The sequence below is a fragment of the Protopterus annectens genome, chromosome 3.part0 (assembly GCF_019279795.1).
Source record: "Protopterus annectens isolate FY-2018-M chromosome 3.part0, PAN1.0, whole genome shotgun sequence".
Classification (NCBI taxonomy): Eukaryota; Metazoa; Chordata; order Ceratodontiformes; family Protopteridae; genus Protopterus; species Protopterus annectens.
Window position 1 is genome coordinate 1,094,607,821 of NC_056731.1, and position 16,573 is coordinate 1,094,624,393.

At 43.4% G+C, this 16,573-nt stretch overlaps 1 protein-coding gene across 5 annotated transcripts in view; it reads right to left on the minus strand.

The window, feature by feature from the left end:
• Positions 1-16,573, minus strand: part of DROSHA (drosha ribonuclease III) — a 3,547,421-nt gene that overhangs the window by 279,668 nt on the left and 3,251,180 nt on the right. For all 5 annotated transcript variants that reach the window (XM_044065333.1, XM_044065331.1, XM_044065329.1 and 2 more), the window contains exon 31: positions 5,645-5,737. In XM_044065333.1, the coding sequence (XP_043921268.1) occupies positions 5,645-5,737 (93 nt within the window). The remainder of the gene's footprint in view (positions 1-5,644; positions 5,738-16,573) is intronic.

A 16,573-nucleotide genomic window follows, 5' to 3' on the forward strand; every position in this document is an offset into this window, starting at 1 on the left:
GGCTCTGCTGTGAGGGTTCCTGGTGCAATATTTGTTCAATTGGTGGTTTTGGGGGGAGGCAAAAAGGTTCACCTCCGGAGTTCCCCACATCTGAGTTAGAAGTTTGAATGAGTTGGGTTCCAGTTTCCACTTGTGAGGGTTCAGTAGATTTTGGCTTAAGTTGTCTGGCAGTGAATTTTGCTTGCCTGCCATGAATTGAGCTTGTAGGTGCACTTAGATGCTCAAGGCTGTGTTCCCCAGAGCCATGGCTAACCTGCAGATTGGGTAAGAATGAGTCCCGCCCTGCTTGGTTATGTACCAGATAACTGTGGTGTTGTCTGTCTTTATCACGAGTGGTCCTGGAAGGATAAGGTATTTGAAGACTGTCAGAGCATTCTGTACAGCTAGTATCTCTTTTTGACCGATATGCAGGGGGATTTGTTCTGGGCTCCATTTGCCTTGAATGCATTTGCCTGCCATGTGAGCCCCCCCATGCATAGTCTGATGCGTCTGTTGTCAGGGTTTGGACGACGAGGGGTTGAGTGAAAGGAAGCCCCTTGTTGTGGTTGCATGTTTCACCAAAGGAACTCTGCCCTTAGACAAGGTATGATAGGAATCACTGTTTCCAGGTCCAGAGAATGTTGACACCACAGACTTTTTAAGTACCACTTGAAGTTTCCTCATATGCAGTCTTGCATATGGAATTAGCAGAATGCATGAGGCCATGAACCCTAGGGCTTGCAGTATTTTCCTTGCGGACAGCTGGGTTTTGTTGGCCATTAGTTTGAAATAGTTTGTCAAATGGACCTGCTTTTCTGGAGTGAGGAAAGCCATCTGGGAAGCTGTGTTCAAGCTTGCTCCCAGGAATATAATTTGTTGGCTGGGCACCAGTTGTGATTTATTTTTGTTGATGGTATATCCCAGTGAAGTTAGAAGTATTTTTACAAATGCCAGGCGCTGAAATAGCAATTCCTGACTGTCCACCTGAATCAGGCAATCGTCCAATTATGGGTTGATTTGAAAATTTCTCTGCCTGCATTATGCAATGGCTGGAGCCAGGCATTTTGTGAATACTCTGGGCACAGTAGATAAGCCAAAGGGAAGTGCAGAGAACTGACAGTGCATACAGCCTGCCCTGAAACATAGATATTTCCTGCAAGACTCCCTTATGGGGATGTGCAGATAAGCTTCTTTTAAGTCTAGGGTGACTAACCAGGCATCCTTGGCTAGCATAGGAAGAAGCTGTTGCAGTGTAAGCATTTTGAATTTTGAGACCACCAGAAAGGTGTTGAGGCTTGATAGATCCAGGATCGGGAGCCAAGAGCTCTCTTTTCTGGGCCCCAGGAACAGTCTGGAGTAGAAACCCTGTCACCTTTGTTCTACTGGAACAGGTTGAAAAGCCCTGATATGGAGAAGGGAAAATACCTGCTTTTGAGCCTCTGCCCAATGGTTTGGAGGAAGGTCTGGCAACCCGCTTGGTGCTGGCAGTGAGTGGAAGCAGAATCTGTATCCCTGGGATACAATGTTTAGAACCCATCAGTCCTGAGTAATGGACATCCAGTTTTTTGCATGAAGGGTGAGTTTTCCTCCTAGGGGCGTAAGTACTTGGGCATGGCTGGGAAGGGGGTGGCTTACCACTCCCTGGTTTTGAGGTAGAAACACTCCATTGTTTAGATCTATGCATACCCTGAGACTGTAGTCTTGGTGGTCTGTTTCCCCTGAGTTTGGACTGAGAAGGCCTGAGAGGGACTGGAAAGACCAGTTTTTTGAAGGCTAATGCCTACTGAATCTTGGTGGCTGCACCTGTAAGAAATCTTGACTTTTTTGCATAGATTTAGCTTTTTCCTCCATCTTTTTTAGAACTACTTCTGCTTTTGTGCCAAACAAATGCTCCTGATTTAATGGAGCATCTAGTAATTTTGCTTTGACATGGTCAGGCAAGACTTGTCCTTTTAGCCAAGCATGCCTTCTCAGTACAGACACAGTGACAGCAGCCCTACAAGATGCTTCTAAGGCATCAAACCCACATTGCAAAGTATGTTTACTAACTTGGTTTGCAGAATGCATTAACTCTTGTAAATCTTTATTTTCTGCACAATCTGGAAGTGATACTATTTTTTGTTTAATTAGTTCCATAATATGTTGCTGGTACTTCAACATGTGAAACTGACAATTCAAAGCCCTGATGGCATGAGTTGCAGAGGTACATACCTTCATATCCCATCTGTCTAAAGCTGTAGAATCCCTGTCTGAAGGGGTAGGGTTTTTGGCTGTAGTACCCCTAATGCCTTTAGGTCCCTAGGAAATGGCCTCTGGATCCGCAGTAGGATTCTTAAAGATAAATTTGTGAGAATCAGGTACTCTGTAGTACCAGTCAGATTTTCTAGGAGCTGGAGGTAAGGTGTCAGGAGAAAGACTGGACTCCAAGAAGACATCATCTACAATATCCCTGAGTCTCTTTTTGGACTGTGGATAGTCCTGGCATTCCCAGTGGAAATGCTCTCTTAAGGTATGCAAGGTTTCACCAAAAGAGAAATCCTCTGGAGGAGAGGCAGAGGGAATGGATTCCTCTGCATCTGAATCCTCATAGGTAGATAAGGGTATGTCCTGGTAATCAGAAGGGTCAGAGTTATCAGACTCCTGGTCTGTAGAATCAGAAGGAAATTCAATTATTTGTCTTTTGGCAGGGGGAAGGCTGGCTTCCCCTAATTAGAGTAATAAGGTCTTCAGCCATTCTAAGCATTTGTTTTTGTGGCATGGGAGGATGAGCATGCACTTTGGACGTTGGTTTTCTAGGTGTAGTGCGAACTCTGGGCCTGAGAAACTCTATAGTTTTAATAGGAAATGAAGTTGTCGGGTTTAATATGACTACCGGTAGATCGGAATACACCCTCAGAAGCTAGTGCCTGCACAGCGGCTCCGGACCCATCCAAGGTAGAGACATCCGCAGGTTCCATAGTCGAAGAAGCATCTTGCGGCATACCAGACTGTGAATGGGTCTCAGCAGAGGCTTGCGAATTTGTAGAAGCGGGCATCAGGGGCTGCAAAGGCACCTCACGGAGTACCTGCGGACTGGAGACAAGCTTAATGGAAGTGTCGGCGGCAGTTTTTGACCTATGTGGTCTGTCTCTGTCTTTGCACTTTTTCAGAAGATTGGTAGTCGGATGGCTTACCGAAGCCATTTGCAATACGGAGAACGAGAGGGAAAGAATTTAGATACAAAAATAGCCCGACGACGAATGGTTCGGGCGTTAAACAAGGCACAAAACCGACAGCTAGGGACGTCGTGGTCTGGGCCTAAACAGGTGACGCAGTAAGAATGAAAATCTCTGTGAGGTATTTGTTTTCCACAGGCAAGACAATTGTCAATTTTTTCTGACATCGTTTAGAGCAAAAAAAAAGAATTCCCAACGGGGTACTTAGCTTTAGAAGACTTCAGGTCTGAAACTCAAAAAAATGAAAACTTCAGGTAGAGGCCGACCGTCACTTGCGAACTGCTTCTGCTTTGGGCTCCTTCTCAGCAAGAAAGACTGATGTAATGGCGTCGGCTGCATGTTTTACACCTCTGACGTCATGGAAGAGGCGACAGCATCCGATGCAGAAATCCCAAGACTCTGGTATTCGGGCCAACTGCTACCTGTAGGCAGATAACCCAAGTGTGATGACTGCAAACATCCACCACCAGATAGAATATTATATTCATAAAGTAGCAGAAAATATTTTAAGAACTATTCCAAAGCAAGAATGGAGAAAGGTGATTTTTGCCAATAGAGAAGACTGCAAATAACAGGCAAGAGGTTGCTGGAATTTACTGGAGAAACCTGGCAAAAAAACCAAGGTACTGACAACAAATAACTAGAGAGAGAAAGGTAACAGAGTGAAAGGAGGCCAAAAACAGAGAAACAGGAAGTTTGATCTCCAGGCTTGAGACTGCCTTCAAAACCAGGGACTGATACAGTATAGGCAAAGAGAAAGGGACAGACAAATCTAAGTAAAAGACCTTTTCTAGTTGAGCTTTTAGGTTAGTCTAGAACAAAAGCCTCTGTTAAAAAAAGGATAATTAATAGGATAAAGACTGCACAGTAACTATAAGAATCAATCGCGGATGTTAGAAAAGATTGGGAAGACAGACTGGAAAAGCAATTTACAATGGGAGAACATTAGTATGGCTCCCAAATATGCAATAAAGTACAGCAGGTTTAGGATTTTTGCTTAGAAGTGTTTGCATAGTTATTTTATACTACAACCAGACTTCAAATAATTTTTCATCAGAAGATATCAATTTTGGAGGTGTAATAAGAAATAAAGAGGTAGTTGGGAACATATGTTTTGGGACTGTAATGAATTGGCATATATTAAAAATTCCCTACAGAGTACTGTCAGAAATACTGGGTGAGAAAATGGCTGTAGCTAAGAAAATTATCATTTTGAACTGGGACAATTGATCTGAATTGCTTATATATAGTAAGGCCAAAATAAGTTTAATTATGTTGGTTGCCAACAAAGCAATTATTAGAAAATGGAAAGCAAAGTCTAAACCAACTATATTTGAAGTACTAAAGAGACAAAAGAACTGGAAGAGGGAAGATACAAATTACATAGAAATAAATAGAAACTGTGGGAACAACATAACGCACAGTAATGTTCAAAGGGAGGAGTGTGGTTTAAGGGAAGACAGGAATTCAGCAACTTGTGTAATGTACTGGTGCTAGTTATAAAGAAACAAGTATGTGACGTCTTATGTATGTAAATGGAAAATGTTAATATGCTCCATTTTCTTTTTTATCACTGTAATTTTGCCTGTGTTTAAAAAAGGCAGTGGTGGGAATGCCCCCCCCCCCAAAAAAAAAAAAAAAAAAAGAGACTGAAGTATTGCTGTAAACTTGAAAATTCATCAAAGTAACACTTGTTTAGCATAAGATCATTTTGCAAAATAAAGTCTCTACAAGGGTCAACAAATGTTAGCTAGTTATACATTTGTTTACTACAACAGGGAGTTCTTGCAATGTTTCCTCACACATTTCCTGCTTCTCTACTATATAAAAGGTAACACAAACTACCCCCAGAGTATGATTTACACTTTTCCATGTCTTTACAAAGAGGCATTTGGCAATTAATCTGTTGAATCAGCTGGACAATTTGGTGATTAATCAGTTTATGTGACATTGGTGGCTTTTAGTGGCAATACAGTGTATATAATTATTTTATTTAGTATACTCTTTTCATAAGTATCATCCTTAGTTTAGTGTATAAAATTCAAACTACTACTAGAAAACAATATGGCTTTATTCCCTGCTTTGCCCATGTCAAACATACCCCAGTACTTTTGCTGAAGGGGCTATCAGGCAGCTTTCAAGCTTTCACTTGTGGATGTAGAACTGTTTTGCAATATTTTTCTGAGAATAAGCATGAATTTAACAGTTAATACCCAATCACCCTGACACCAGTCTACACAGTAGCCACACCCACTCCCTTGTGAAGATCTTTAGAATATCATCTTAACCACACATACAGACAGCTCTCTCCAAATCTCTACTTAAATCACCAACACAATGTAACAACCAACAGGCTAATGACTGCCAGAGAGAGAGAGAGAGTTTAAAGAAAATCCACAATATAGAAATCATTAACATGCAGTCATACAAAAATATGTTGAAAGTAGTACCTTGGGCCTTTGCCACAGCCAATACGTTCTCCTTTAAAGTAAACTGCAACTGTGTATGTCCTGGCATGTGATGGTCCCACTGTCTGCAGGGTCCTAAAATGCAATGCAGTAAGAAGATTTGAATAGAAAATATATTGTTTTGCTCTTCATATTTTCTGGTTAATAAAACTTACTCAAGAACTTAATGAAAGTCAGTTTTATTAAAACAAAACTATATACCTTTAGTTCCATTACATGCACACTAATACAAAAGTTTAACTTAGGGATTAGTTTAAGGGCCAGCAATGCTTACATGATGAGAACAACAGTAATGTTATGATGCACACAAAAACAAACCTCAAGGATACAATGCAAATACACTGCTGGTATTAGCAATTTAGCAAACTTAGTTCATAAAAAAATCCACCCCTGGAAGCTTCAGTGAAGAGGTTAATCAAGACACTGTCATAACAATACATCCACGTGGTATGCTGTGTACCTTATTCAAATGTAGATCACAAATAATGCTGAAACTAGAATCCTGCCAAGCTGATAATGTCTGCTGTGGTAGTGTACAATCTGGCATTTTCTATTATAACAAATCACAGAATCCTACACTACCAACAGAAGACGATGGGTGCAGCATATAGTAGATTAAACAACTGGAAGCACATGACAATGTTAAAGCAACACCGTCAGGGATGCACTCAATTCAAGAAATCCATCTGAAATGTCATACCAGGTCAGGCCATCAAGATGAAAATAAAAACACAATACATGAATTTTGCAAATACTTGGCATAACTTTTATTTACATGCTTATCTGCTTAATAAATAGATGGAGGTAGCCTATAAAGCTTGACGACAAACCTAAATATATAACCCATTAAAAACCTTAAGGTTACCAAAACTTTGTAGATATATTTAGGAGGCATACCTAAGCTTAAAAAGACCCCTGTGATCATTAGCCTAGTATGCACCTATGAATCTCCAGAAGCTTTACCTATTCTAAAGTTTGGTTTAATTATGCTGAAGAAAAGAAGTTATGTACTCACCATAACATTCCATGTTTGTAGCCCATCTCACCCTTCATTCTTACACATGGGTTCGGAGCCAATCCTCGGCTCCGACTCGGCCTTTTTACAAGCTCAAAGTCTTTCAGTTGGCTCGTGGCTAGGGAGGTATCGCATGGTGCACCAGTACAATCCCCAGATCTTGTTTGCTGCTAACTAAAGATGTTGTGTCTTTCGGCTTATCCCGGTTAGGGGTTGCCACAGCAGAACTCCGGTCTGCTAATGTTTGGTAGTGGAGTTTTACATGCCGAGTTACCAGCCCTGACGCACAACCTTCAACGAAGGCACGCTCATTCACGCATGCCTCCACAAAGAAGACACTCTAGCTGAGAATCGATAAAACCATGCAGACAGAACCCGATAATAAAAGGTCTCCACTTAATAATAATAACAATTTTTCTGTCTCCAGATCCTTCCAGGATGGGGGTAGGAGGGTGGGTTCGTAAGAACAAAAGGTGAGATGGACTACAAACATGGAACGTTATGGTGAGTACATAAATTCTTTATGTTCTGTAGTCCTATCTCGCCTTCATTCTTACACATGAGACAGTGCCCCTAGCACCTTATTCTTGGGTGGCTCAAGGAAAAATACTCCTGAGTACCGTGGAACCAAAGGATGCTCTACCCCTGGAGGTCAAATCCACTTTGTAATGAGTAATAAATGTGTGAGGGGTAGCCCAAGTTGCTGCTGCACAGATATTATCAAGCGGGACCTTAGCTTGAAAGGCTGCAGAAGTAGACCAATATCTCGTAGAATGAGCCTTAATTTTGAAAGGTAATTGGGTGATTGGGTGGAACATCCGGGATCCTCTTGGGGACATGAGGTGGCACAGAAAAGGGTATGGAATAACCTCTGGTGATAATTCGTTGTACCCATCTGTCTCGAGTGATACTTAGCCAGGGTTCCAAATACAAAGTAATGCGACCCCCGACCAGCTCCAGAGAAGCACAATCGGGCCCCACATCAGGAGCGCTGGTAGGGCCAGCTCCAAAACGAATCATGGCCTCCCTGGTTTTGCAGTCCGTCCCTGCTTCTAGGATAACGTCTACCATTTCCTCCCCCTCATCTGCCTCTGATGGACGAGTCACCCTGTGCATCCCGGAAAAACCTCTAGGACTTCTTGAACCACATTTTACCACCTCTCTGACCCTTGGGATATGGTCTAGAGGGGACGGTAAAATGTACCCCCATGGCAAAGAGTGTTTTCCCTTCTTGTTCGCACTGGGTGAGTGTGGCCTTTACCTTAGGTCCAAACAATGAAGTACCTTCAAAGGGGGCGTTGGTAAAGGTAGACTTGAACGGTTCCGCAAAATTACACAAGCACATCCAGGAATGCCTCCTTAAGGAAATTCCTGAACCCGGTGCTCTGCTCGCATCATCGGTTGCATGAGAGATGAGCCTCATGGACCAGATGACAATAGAATTCAAGGTGGACATCTGAGCAGATAACTTCTCAGGGACTCCCTCAGTGGATGTACCTTGTAGAGTCTCTCTTAACTCCTTAAGGAGATCTCTTTGAAGCCTCGTAAAGTGTGTTAGGTAGTTCAGCGATCTAAAAGTAAATGCTGCTGATGAAAAGATACACTTCCCGTACCTGTCCATCATTTGAGATTCTTTATTCGGTGGATGGACAGAAGATGAAGTCTCCGCTAGCTCCTTCTTAGTGGCCGCTGCCACCACCACCATCACGGCATCTACAGGAACACCCTTTGACAAAAATTCCTTCTCCTTGGGAGCTGACAGAAATTTATTTGGTCGCCTGGGGACTGGCTCCACGGCATCAGGAGTATCCCACACCTTCCGACTAATGAGCTCTAACAGTTCATCGAAAGGTGGAGACACCCAAGAGACTGAAGGTTGAGACCCGAAAGGCTTCAGGTACACCGACTCCTCATCAGAAGGGGTGACAGTGGGCCAGCCGCACCTCTGCTTAAAGATCTCCAAGATGTCTACAAAGGAGACATCATCAGAGGACGACTTGGGGGACCTTTCTGACTCCTCAAGGTCGGTGTCAGAGGTAAGAGACTCGACCTGGGAGTCTACATGCTTCCTCTTGCATGTCCTCTTCTGTGGGGGCTCCTCGGAAGGATATTCCAGGGACGTCTCGGAAAAATGGGGGTCACCAGCTGGGGGCTCCTGAGGCTGCAGGTCTCTGCTGTCCAGAGAGGGAGTAGGTGCTGAGACAGAAGTAGGTGCCCAAGGGGGAAAAGTATCGGTATCCCTGGTAGGAGCTGATGATCGGGACAGCACACTCCTCATCATCTCAAATGCCGACCTCTCTGGCTCCGAGGAGACAGAGGATGCCATCGGCTCCGAGATATATGTAGGGTCTGAGCTCACCCTAGCCGACACACCAAGAGGAAGGCTTGGAACCGAAGAGGTTCGGTTTCAAGTGTCCCTGTCGGGACCGACAGGAGAGCTTTGGCTCCTAGACGCCATGGATGGCACCGAAGGTGTCGGAGCGGAACTCAGCTCTGAAACAACCTCAGGGGGAGCTGGAACCGAGGGTTCCACCAGTGGTACCGAGCACTCTGGCTCCAAAAGTCCAGCAAGGCTTGGAGGAGGAATCAGAAAAGGGGTAACGGAGTCAAGAGGCCCCAGAACCGAGTGGGTTGGAGCCAACATTTTAGGCAAGGCAGATGACTTCAGGAGTCTCAGCACTACTCTCTCCAGATCTTCTTCCGATAAGCTCCTGGAATATTTGGAAGACAGTGTGGGAGATCGGGTTCTCTATAGTATGGGTGACCTTAATGATGTCTGCTATCAGTGGTCAGCTCCAAACTGCCTGGTGCCGACACTGTAGCCATAGTAGTAGTAGCACCCTCGATCGGCTTGAACTCAGTGGAGCTGAGGAGGCAGCAGATTTGTCAGTTTTAGAAATTTTGAGAGACGGCTCCGATGCACCAGCCGGTGCCAGGGAATGCCTCTGAGAAAATTTAGATTTTTCCTTTTTAGATGCATGTGACTTAGAAGAGGAGGAAGAGCTAGCCAGATCTTCCTTAAAGACGGGCTTAAGGAGACCTTTTAATATAAGTTTATTCTTTCTTTCTTGCAATACCCTGGCACTAAATGAGTGACAAAATAGGCATGTTTCCTGTAAATGGATGGCCCCAAGCCAGTATACACAGTTACTGTGGCCATCCATTATAGACATCTTCTGTGAACATTTCACACACTTTTTAAAGCCAGAGCGCTTATGATCTTTGACCTCCTTAGACATCTCACAGACGATTAAGCTAATCAAACACACAGAGAGAAGAAAGGGAGAGTGGGAGGACTAGGTCCACTAACTTAAATGGGCCTAGCCCTTAAAGTACGAGCAGATAGAGGACCTAGAACTTAAACGGGCCTAGCCCTGGTTAGAGAAAGAAGGGAGAAAACCTAGGTCCTCTAACTAAAACGGACCTAGAAGAGGAAAAGGTTTAGAAAGATAATTTTAACAGTCTAGCACACACACCGAAGAAAAAAGACAACCTCTAATAAGTCAGAGAAAGAGAACAAAGGTCAAAAACCCCACTCTAACTGCAAATACAACTATGCGGAGGGCTCCGCAAGCAAAAGCTTTTTATTTTAAGTTAAGAACACAGCTCACACAGAAAGCTTATCAAAATTTTACAAAATACGGGGCACACAGTCTAAACTACACGCAAAAGCACCTACAACCACTAATATCAACAATATCTAAACTATTAGAAATATATACATAGTAAAGCCCAGTGATAAACTAACTGGCACACAGGATACCAATGAGAATGATAAGGCCAACTGCCAACTGTTCTCAGAAAACTTAACACACAGGGAGAAACCCAGTAAATGCTAAACTACCTAATTACAAAAACAACACTAGTAAAAGCTATATAAAGCTATCTAACTATGAAAAACAATAGAAATTAGCCAAAAAATCAGCAAAATGTGTTGGACATAGCCATGGCCAAGAAGAAGCACATCCAAACTTGTCGACGTGGCAAACGAGATCCGGAGATTGTACTGGTGCACCATGGGATACCTACCTAGCCACGAGCCAACTAGAAGACTTTGAGCTTATAAATAGGCTGAACCCATGTGTAAGAATGAAGGCGAGACAGGACTACAAAACATCACATGCTATAGCCTGTGTTTCATCCTGCACCCTCACCAATCATTCTTATCTCATCTCACCCTTCCTCAGAGACGTGAGCATCAACTTGCATACTCTAACTAATTTTTTGCCTTTGGTAAAAGTGTCCTGGCTTATCATTAAATGAACAGATTCTGCATTGTTGTGATCTGTACTGAAGTTCTAACAGTAATGTACTTTCTTGCACTCCCTTCAATGTATCAGACTTTGTTTCACTGAACTGTATGCCAATTTCCCTTTAAGTGGTAGTTTTAATGTTTACCTATACAAATGCTTCAAAGTTCTCGGCTTATTTATTTCCTGTTAAACTGCTTACAGGCACAGACAATTAATCTGTAACCGCAAAGCTCTGCTAATATATAAAAAAGACCAGCTAATGGTTCTGAGGTTTTACTGTATAGTTTTCTGCTATCATTTTACAAGATTTAGTTAGCACTTCTACCAGAATTCATAACATCAGAGTGATCCACCATAACTAAATACACACATGACAGTTCACTTCGACATCTTTCCCTTAGATATCCCAGATCACAGCCTTGTACTACTTATATCTAGCCTTTATCTTGTTGCAGTATAAACTGCAGACACACTGCAGTTGGGAAAGAAAAAAAGGATTACTTTCTTTAACATCGCTGGCATTATCATCAGTCACTGACAAGACATCCCCAGCCAATGTATTATACACATATTACTAAGAAAAGAAAAAAAAAATTGCTTAAAATTACAACTTCAGTTCCTTAATTATTTTTCTAAACATTATTAACATAGTGGGAATTACACTTTAAAGTCTTCACACCAGTTCAACAACTTTCAGTCTTTTTTTTGTCTTTCTCTTCCACTTCCTGTAGAAAGGATAGTTGTGTAAAATCTTACCATAACCATAGATGTCCTTATATTCTATATGTTGCAGTATTCATAACATTAGGGAGTTTGACTCTGCTTGACTCATATATCCGGCCAGTATACAATAGTCTAAATGCTACTGTAAGGTACGTGCGATGCCTCACATCATCTCACGTACGTCAACCATAAAGAGATGTCGGGTATAAAGCAGATGTCAGCATGTACCAAGCTCAGAACTGAATGCCGCCAAGCACTAGCCCAAGTCTAGGTAAGAAAACATGTCACCAGCGGATAGGCAAACATAAGGGGGAGGGCGAGGAGGGTAAGTAATACTGCAGCATATAGAAGAGAAGAACATCTATGGTTATGGTAAGATTTTATACAACTACCCTATGTCCTTCTATTCATATGCTGCAGTTTTCATCACGTTAGGGAGAATGCCAAAGCTTATGCTTAGGGAAGACTGGGTGAAGAAACAGAAGCTTTTTCTACAAAATAATATAGAATAACTCTGGAAAATCCTGCCCTGGACCTGGAGATGACATCTAGTTTTAATGTTTAGTGAAAGTATGAAAAGAGGACCAGGTAGCTGCCTCCAGGACAGAGCAAGTGTCCAAGCCTTTAAAGAAGGCCCCAGAGGAAGACGCTGCTCTGGTAGAATGTGCCCTCACAGGAGAAGAAAGGCACTTACTGTTGTTTGAATAGCAAAAGGAAATAGCTTTAGAAATCCAGGAAGAGATCGTTTGCTTAGAAACCCTCTGACCAAGGGCCCTTGGGTGGTAAGACACAAACAGTTGTTGTTTATGGATAGGTTTAGTTTTGTCCAAGTGGTATCTGAGTTGTCTGTGTACATACAAAGTGTGAAGAACCCTCTCAGTGGGAGATTGAGAAGGAAAACAGTAGGAAGGTTGACAAACTGATTAAGGGATAACTCATTAACCACCTTGGGCATAAAGGAGGGATTGGTATGCAAAGATACCCTATCTCTGTGGAAGACTGTGAAGGGGGGATTAGACATTAGAGCTTGCATCTCAGAGACCCTTCTGGCGGAGGTAATGGGCCACCAGCAAAATAGTTTTCCATGTGCAATGTTGCAGGGAAGAGGAACTTGCTGGCTCAAATGGGGCCAGTATAAGTTTCTCCAACACGAAATTAAGATCCCAAGGAGGAGGAACTGGGTTCTTTGGTGGTCTAATATGAAGGACACCTTTAAGGAAAGGAGGTGACATAGGCAGACAAGCAGAGATAGCTGAAAGGTGGGCTTTCACAGAAGACTAGGACAGCACACCTTTCATCAGTTCACACAGATAGGACAAAATCAGAGAGACATCCACTGACAGTGGTTGTAAATCCTTTTTGAGACACCAGACGAAAACCTCTTTCATTTGGAAACATAGGATTTTCTAGTAGTGGGTTTTCTGATGATCTGCAGAACTTGAAGCACGTCCTCTGAAAATAGGCGTCTAAAGGGAATTAAAACCCTATCACCCACAGGGTCAGGTTTAGAGTTGACAGCTGTGGATGTACTAGAGTTCCCTTGTCCTGTGTGAAAAGGCCCATTCTGTGGGGTAGCTTGTGATGTTTGCCCCTGGCTAAATGCAGGAGGAGGGGGGACCAGTGCTGTCATAAACAAAAGGGAGTCACGAGCAAGGTTTTTGGTTGATCCCACTGAATCGTCAGTAGGACCATTGGAGGAAAGGGAAGGGGTGAAAGCAAACATAAGTATCCCCTTACAAGAGAAAGATGGAGCGTCCACCTTTCAGGCCAGGGATGTGGAACCCTGGCGCAAAGTTTGGGAAGCTGTCTGTTCATAGGGGAGGCAAAGAGATCAAACTGCTTAATGCTTTTGCCACAACATTCTGAGCTGAACGAAGGTACACAGCCTGAGGAGAAACCTGACTTTGCAAGGCTAACTCCCAGGCGTACAGGGCTAGTCTGCATATGAGGTAAGACTTTGTTCTCTCCTGTTTGTTGACATACCAGAGTGGTGCTGTCTGTGAACCACTTTAGCACCCCTGGAGTAAGCTTGGGTTTGAAGATTTGTAGGGCAAATATCAGGGCCCTCATTAAGAATGAGGGGAAGAAGAGTGGGAAAAGTCAGCATTCGAAAGGAGGGAACTTTCAGAAAGGTGTTTAAATGGGAAAAGGATGGGTCTCCAAGGGCCATCCTTCCTGGGGACCAAAAACATCCTGGAGTAGAATCCTTCGCCCAGTTGAGAGGAGGGGACCTCCTGAACTATCCTCTGGGTGAGAAGAAGGGAAATGACCTGAGGGAAGAATTCCAATTAGTCTTTGGGGGGTTGTGGGATGCCTCTGAAGGTGGGGAGAGTTTCCCAAACCATGAAATATCCCTTTTGGATGATGGAGAGGACCAAAGAGTCCTGGGTGATCCAATTCCAAAGAAGAAGAGAGAGAGAAAGGCAAAGGGACAAAGGAATGGATGGCCCTGGAGGCAGTTAGTCACAGGCTACCAGGCTTGGAGTGGGACTGAAAGGGCTGTTCCTGAAAAGGTGTGGATGGAGAAGACATTGAAGTAGCCTGTTATCTGGGGCCTCTCTTACGTTTAGAGGAAGAAGGCATAACTGGTTTCTTAAGAAAGGTAGTCTTTGCTGGGTAGTTCCTCTGCAACCTGTGGACAGGAGAAACAAGAATATGTTTAAGATCCTGAAGTCATTGTTTTTTTCTTGTAATGATTTGAAAAGGTCTGCACCTGAACTACCAAATAAGGCTTTATTGTCTAGAGGGGCAGCCATCAGTTTGGCCTTGATGTCATCAGGTAAGGGTTGTAACCTGAGTCAGGAATATCTCCTCAGGAACAACCCAGAGGCCGCCGCCCTGGCTGAGGCATCCGCAGCATCTTAACTGCACTTGGAATGCCTAGTAACATGTGCTGAGGATAGCAGATAGCTGTAAAAGCATCTAGGAAGGCTGGCAGAACTGGGGAGATGGAGAATCCATCTGCAGGAGGTCATAATACCTATTTTGTATGTTCGACACTTGGCAGCAGTCCCATATGAAAAATCCTTTCATTTTCAAAATAGTTTCCCCAAAGGAAATACCATCTCCAGGGGAATCAATACCATTAGACTCCTCCTCTGGAGAGGCATAACCCACAGGGGAAGTTATTTGGGTGGAGTGCACCAAGGACTCATCTCCTGAAGATTCCTCTTCATCTGAGGAAGTGTCTGCAGATGGCCTCTTGAAGGGAGTGGAAGGAGAGAAGGCCTGAAGAGTGACAGCAGAAAGTGAGGTCTGATGCAGGGCCATGAAGGCATTGAACAAGCTTAGTGAAAAAGCCTGCCAATCAAGAGCTTGCTCCTGTGCAGCAGGAGCAACGTGTTTTATTTTTAGTTTTTTCTTTCTGTGAGCTTCCATGTGATGGAAGGTGGATGGGCCCAACGTCGGTCTGCACTCCATAATGTCTGTATGCACATCGTCCCGCACAGTGATTTGGGTGATGTCACGTGGGCCTTCGGAAATTACAAACCGTGGTTCCCCCCTTTCACCCGAGTCGAACGTCTACAATTCCCTCACGGATGTGCTGGTAGACTTCTTTGGGGATTCCCCTCTGGTACCCAACGAAGGGACATCCACCAACTCTGGTAAAGCCTTTGGGCCTACATCAGCCTTGGGAGGGGAGCCCAGTAGGGAGGGCACAGCGGCAAGATCAGACTGAGATTTCTTGGCCTTTTCTGATTGTGGCTTAGCCACAATCTCCCGTGCTAAATGCTTAAGGTGGTGGTTCTCTAAATAAAGCTAAAGAGAAGTTAAACTAAAGGTTTTCAGAACAAATGACTATGACTTACAAATAGTGCAAGTGTTATGGTCATGGTCTGGGCCGAGACAGAACAAGCAGAGGTTGTGGGAGTCGTTATGTGGAATCTGCCTTCCACACTGATACTTGCCCTTCCTAGCTGACATGAAATCACCCAAAAAACAAACAGTAGCCAAAATGTTAAGAAAGAAAACCCCCTACGGGGTACTTATCTGAACCAAGGTTCACGAGTAATCTGATGAGCGAATGTCTGGAGCAGGTGATCAAACAGGCGGCAGAAAAGTTCTGGGGTTGTGAGTGTTGACGTCCTCTTTAAACCCGACGTTTCTTTATGGCAGACGTACACGAGAGGATGTGCAGCATCACAAGTACCTTACAGTAGCATTTAGACGTTTGTATACTGGCCAGACATACAAGTCAGCCGAAGGCAAACTCTCTAATGTGATGAATACTGCAGCATATGAGTAGGAAGACATGCACGGTTCTTATGTCCAAATTGCATCCTACGGAAATGACACTTTACAGTTCATCAATTTAATTCTTAATTTTTGCTTGCTTTTTTCATCATCTTGACCACCCAACATCAGTCTCAAGTCCAAATTACTCTGTTTTTTTTTCTAGTCAGCTTCTGAGCTTTCTTTCTGTTGCTCATTTTTTGTTTGGAACACTGCAATATATTTATTGGCAAGCTCTGTGTATAGGCTGGACTATTACCAAAGGAATGAGAAGCAGCATTCCCTTCAGCTTCGTGGCTCACCTTCTACAACAAAACTTTATTAATTCCTTCTTCTCCTGTTCTGTATCCAAACAGGTCTTTCCTCCCTCTAAAAAAAAAATATTCTGAAGACAGACGGATATAGCAACTCAAATCTCACACCTGCTTCTTAAAACCCTCTGATTGCAGGGATAAACTTTCATCTCTTTTAGCTAGTGTATAATGAGTAATCATCTTCCACAAACACTGTGGTGTCTCCATCTGGTAATACCTTATCCCTTTGCCACAATTTTGTCACGAGCAGCTCCTTCTGCTAATAAGACTGCATCTTTATTACTTAGGTTTTGACTGCTTTATCGTGGCCAAATATGGAGCATACAAATGATGTGCCCTTTTCTATTAATAAACCCTACTGTGGAATACCAGT